Consider the following 6,011-nt stretch of genomic DNA (forward strand, 5'->3'; position numbering starts at 1 on the left):
ATTGAATTATTAAAAAAAAAAAAGGCATGAAATTGTCTATCTACATTGCATGTGTTGTTGCTGTTGTTTTCATTTTTATTATATATATATATATATAAATATATAAATTTGATTTGATACCTTTGCCTTTACCTATCCAAAAAAAAAAAAAAAAAAAAAAAAATTGATTTGGAAATTTATCCATGTTTTAGTGGTTCATTTCTTGAAGATGCCATGGTTGTTTCATGTGGACATTCATTCGGAGGTCTGATGCTGAGAAGAGTCATTGAAACAGTAAGACTATCCCCTTTTGCTTACTAAAATTATTACTAATAATTTTCTTTTTGGAGAGGCGTTTGGAGTTCAATATGTGCAATAAAAATCATGGCCCTTTTTGGGTGCAAAATATGATTCAACTTTTAATATATAGGATATATGAACAGGTAATATGTCTTCAAACAGGGAAGGGTAATGCCCATCCCCCACCCCTCCCTCGTTTTCTTTTCCCTCTCCTTTTAAACTTACTTTAGATTTGAGGTAATAACATGGACGACATACATATTTTCCCTATTTCAAATGCTAGTTGTTTGACTTACTATACGAATTACACAATAGAAGCAAAGCATACAGATTACAGTACTTTCAATGTTAATGTAGGAATGGATACAAACTTAACAACTTGAAAGAAAAGAATAAGGAAATACTAGTTACCAAAATTTTGAGGTCTCATCGTTTTCCATGTTTTGGATTGATTAATGCGTTTCTCCTTGGCTTGATGTTCGTCTTCTCAGCTGCAATAACCGGCTCTTCCACTGCCTTTGGCTTGAATCTCCTCAAGTTGGTTGGATAGATATTCCATGTTCATAGCTTTCACAAACATATCTAGGAAGCATATGGATTTCACCATGCTACGAAGTTGATTGCGCGTGGTTTCCTCCATTTGGTCAAGACTTGTCTATGAGCTTTTGATGACTAGCTTCCTTTTGGAGCCCTCTTGCTATTGGTGTGTTGTGGTGTTCCATCTTATCACCCTATGCTAGCGACTTGGTCCAATCTGATCAGCCCCACTCTGCCTAGAACATTTTAGGTTTAATCCAACCTCATAGAGGAAACATCAATATTCTTTATTATTATTTTTTTTTGATAAGCAACGAAAATTTTTTATTGAAAGCAAAGCAAGCCCGAGTACACTGGCAAAACAATCAAGATCCCAAATCACAATGGTCTAACAAATTAGGAAGGGAAAAACATGAGTAGGTCTGTAAAGCTTGTTAGAAGTATTGGTTAAATGATTAAATTTACCATATTCCAAGAGCTCAAGCATTTGGGATAATCGGTAATTTAACATGGCATCAGAGCATGAGATTCTAAGTTCGATCTTTGTCTCCTCCACTCTACCTCTCATTTAAATTCCCACGTGTTGAGCCTTACCTATAAAAAGGTAGTTTTGGCCCACACATGAGGGGGAGTGTTAGAAGTATTGGTTAAATGATTAGATTTACTATATCCCAATAGTTTAAGCTTTTGGGACAATCGGTAATTTACTAAAGCTAAATTCCACTCAAGTAAGGTATAAAAGAAAAAAGATATCATCTCGATAATAGACTGCTCGCAACCCTCAAAACGTCCAGCATTCTGTTCCCTCCACATTCACCACATTATGCAATGCGGCACAAATCTCAAAATAGTGATATTTAGATGGCAACCGAACTTGCCCTATTGAGACTCTTAACAACTCAACAACCCTTTGTAGCATAACCCAATGGATTCCAAACAAGCAGAACACCATTGTCCTCAACTCATACATGATAGGGCAATGAAGAAGAAGATGATCCACCGATTCCCCACACCTTTTACGCATATAGCACAAATTGATAACTATAATTTTCCTCTTTCGAAGATTATCTATAGATAAAATTTTACCTAAGGCAGCAGACCAAGAGAAGAACGCTTCCCTAGGACCTTTGATTGCCACACTATTTTCCAAGGGAAGGACATGACTTTAGGATGGGATAAAGAATGATAATATCCTCGAAACCTCTTCTCTTTGTTGGCTTCCAACAGATTTTATCAAAACCATCAACCACATAGACGTGGAATAGATCAAGTCCATAAACAAGGCCAATGATTCTAATTCCCAATCTTGCACTGGATGAGAGAACTGAACATCCCAATGGAGTCTCCAATTAGAGAAACTCATAACCTTTGCTACCGAAGCCTCCTTAGCTCAACTAATACTGTAGAATTTTGGAAAAGCTTCCTTAAGACGACAATCTCCACACGACACATTCTCCTTGAATTACTCTAGCACCATCGCCCACATCATACTGAAGAAAGCTATAAAGTCAACCATTCTCGGCTAATGGATTCCCAAAGGCTAACACCATATGGACTTGACACAGGTTTGATGCAGCACACCACCACCCCCCCCCCCCCCCCCCCCCCCCAAAATTCACACATTCTCCCAGAATTGTACTCTAGTACCATCGCCCACATCATAACAAGGCTTGGTTACATCTTCTCAAACACCTAATGCCTAACTTCCCTCCATTCTGCACCTAGGAAGCATATGCACTTCATTGGAGGTCTGTACCCTTGTCGTACTGGTATCGTAACCACCATGTCATGTTATAATTTTTCAGAAGTTACTCGTGTCGCCGTGTTGGACTTGTGTTGGTACCCGTGGCCAAGATTGTCAAAATTGGAATAAAAAAAAAAAAAAAAAAAAACAGCTTGAATAACATTTTCTATTGAGGGTTTCAATTACAAAATCTCATCAAGATTTACTAAAAGATAGAAACATAAAAGACAAAACTAAACATTTAAAAAAAAAAAAAATTAGAGCATTAACAAATCAGAAGCCCAATCATGAAACCGTAAATCCCAGATAGCCACAAAAAAAAGCCATGAAACTGAAACAAATGAAAGCAAAACCTGTAGGATTGGGAGGCTAAGATCGAAACTGAATACTGCTGAGTGCTGCCAAGTATATATAATTAACCACAAATCCACATGAGGCTATGAGGCTAAAATAATTCAATAATCTACAACAGAAAGTTAATTATTCAATCACTAAAATAATATACTTGCATTTGTCTATATAAATATAACCAAATACAGTAAAAACATTGAAACCGCATAATAAATATGGCAAATCAATAGCTATAGTCCTGTTTCTAATTAAATAAATTAGGTATTTAAATGAGAAAAAAAAAAAAACATTGAAGAAACTTCAAAAATATAATCTACTTAAACAACACACAAATAGTGAAGAAAGGTCTCAATGTCAACAGTGCAAAGTAAACAACAAAAAGATAAAAAAAAAAAAAAAACCCAAAACCCATTAATCCAAATTCCCAAAAGAGGAAAAAAGAGAGTTATTTTAGCAATATAAATGTAAGTCTCATGTTACCGCATTATTTGAACATGTTAGAAGAGAGCTCACTATTCTAATATGTTTTGATATTTGTAACATGGTAGTACTCAGTGTTTGATCTTTTGTCTCAATGTGTGTTGTGTAAAGGTCTAAAATTTTGAAGAAAGGACACCATACAATTCAGTGTGATCCAAAATCTACCAATTTAAAATGGCAATTGATGAAAGAAACAAACATACTCCAACACATCACGTTTGAAAATAATAATTATAACAAAGTGATGCAAATTTAGAACCAATAATCCAAAACCAAAGAAAAAAGAAAATAGAAGAATCTTCAACTTCTAGAGGAAGAAGCCCAAGTTTGAAAAACCCCACTAAAGTATTCGATTTGTACCACAAGAAGACATAGAAACAATAAATATATCAATAAGTATATGAAAAATTGACAATCACAATCAAATTCAAAAATCAAATGGAAGGACATGTCAATCTCACTGTCTATAGGACTGTTTCTATAAAGAAAAATGCATGTTTTAGTTTACTGGGTAGTATTAGAGAAACAAAAAAGAAAAACAGTTCTTGACAAATATCTAAGGACCTTGAACAATCATAAATTATGAACATTCTCTGTTAGCAGAAAGAATTTTTCTTTCAAAAAATCACATGCCCAAATCTAAGCCTAAATTAAAACAAATTTAGATAAAAAACGATATTAAAAACCCCTACAACCTGAAACTGAAACAAACCCCAACAATAACCTGAAACTCAAATAAACCCCCAGCAATCACTAGAACCAAGCCCAGCAAATAGACATGCTAACTATAAGAAATTGACTCCTTGAGAAATATGCTAGAGTTCCAAAGATTGGTCATTTGGTTGCATTCAGATAAAAAAATAATAAATAATGGAAAAGAGAAGAGCAAACAATCTGTGCAAGAGTATAAAACTAAAACAGAAGAAAAAGAATTTGTCCAATACTAGAACAATCTCATATACAAAACATTCGACTCCATGCTTCACCCGATAGTGTCAGATCAACAATTAATACAGTAATCTCTTCATTAGTATCAGAGGGGACCAGTCTGACAGTAGTGAAGGGCCTCCTATAGATCTCTCTCTCTCCAAGTCTCTCTACACAACACATATTCATTACAAAAAAAACAAAATCAAAATTAAATTGTTGAAAACTATAACAGGACAAAAGGGCTTGAAACAAAACTAGAATAGAAAATTAATAACTCCATTGATTCAATAATTACCCAAAACTGTAACCAATTTTGTTTTTTTTTTTTTTTACAAAAATTTTCCCAATCTACTACACAGTTAAAAATTTGCTAAAAGCCTCTTTTTAACGCCGTTGAATCAAAGGCCAACAATTCAACCATAGCAACCCAAAAAACCAAAAGTAGATCAAACTGACAAAATTCCTCAATTTCATATCCCCTTATGAATAACAGAACAGATAAGAGGGAAAACAAAACCTGAAAATTAAAGTGACATGATTAAGTTTAAAAGATCACTAATCATTAAAACTCAGATAGGATTTCATCTTCTAGGGGTTTTACCTCATATCAATAAATAGAGAGGAAAAAGGTTATGAACTGAAATTCCTAAATTGACAACAAACCATAATTGAAGAGAATATTAGAAAAAGAAATTAATACCTTTGCTTTGATGAAAATAGAGTCTCTACATTTTGAAAATTTCCACTTCATCTTTGCAAAGAAACTAAACGATTTAAATCCAAAAGAGAAGAATTAAAAAAAAAAAATATTAACGAAAATATTTAATAAAAATTGTCACATATCAGAATCTTATTTTCTAAGCCTTAATTTCTAAATTTAAATCTAGAACCAAAGCCAACTGTAATTGTAAAATTTGAAAACATATAACAAATCTAATTTACTGTAGACACTCAATTTTGCACCCATAATTTAATCTTGAAAGATGGCTAGAGTGACCATTCATATACCGCAAAATTTAGAATTGCATTACATGCATTAATTCATTCATTGCATATCATAAAAATGATTTTGAGATTATAACGATCGTGATGGTATGTCTGATTTCTAAATCGGACCGTCGGATTGAAAGATATCACATGATCAAGTTTTTATGGTTTGCATGCATTTTGTTTGATTGAAGCCGATCACGCATGATTAATTTTAATTAATTCTGATTAGTTAGACAATTAAAATTAATTAAATAATTTTGTGATTGGTTGTTGGTTAGTGTCAAAGTAAGCCTGCTTGCATGGGAGTAAAGTGGATAATCAGATGACAAAGAAGTTGTGGATAATCAAGTATTTTTTGGAATATTTACCTACAAGATAATTATCACTTTAAAGACCTGAATATCAAAAAATAGGGAATATTTTCAGAATACAGATTAAAAAATGCATCTAGGTATGATTCCCAGCTAAAAAATCCTCAAAAAGGGAGTCCAAATTGGACCAAAACTCAAACGTGGATCTGGCACCTAAGAGGGCCATTTGGCACTCTTGGAGTGCCTTTTAGACCAAATTTTTGGCCCGGCTCAGGGACTTTTGGATTGAGATAAAGCCTCCTTTTGAATACTAATGAAAAATGAAAATTATTTCACTATTCAACTTATTTTTGATACTATTCATGGGCCCCAATATACTATTTAAGCTA

At 33.5% G+C, this 6,011-nt stretch overlaps 1 protein-coding gene across 1 annotated transcript in view; it reads left to right on the forward strand.

Moving 5' to 3' along the window:
* The window catches only part of LOC112020887 (uncharacterized), an 18,537-nt gene extending 18,222 nt beyond the window's left edge, over nt 1-315 (forward strand). The window contains exon 7 of the mRNA XM_065772336.1: nt 192-315. Within this exon, the coding sequence (XP_065628408.1) occupies nt 192-300 (109 nt within the window). The 3' untranslated portion in view covers nt 301-315. The remainder of the gene's footprint in view (nt 1-191) is intronic.
* The last annotated feature ends 5,696 nt before the right edge of the window (nt 316-6,011 follow it).

The sequence above is a fragment of the Quercus suber genome, unplaced genomic scaffold, assembly GCF_002906115.3.
Source record: "Quercus suber isolate HL8 unplaced genomic scaffold, Cork oak 2.0 scaffold_57, whole genome shotgun sequence".
NCBI lineage: Eukaryota > Viridiplantae > Streptophyta > Magnoliopsida > Fagales > Fagaceae > Quercus > Quercus suber.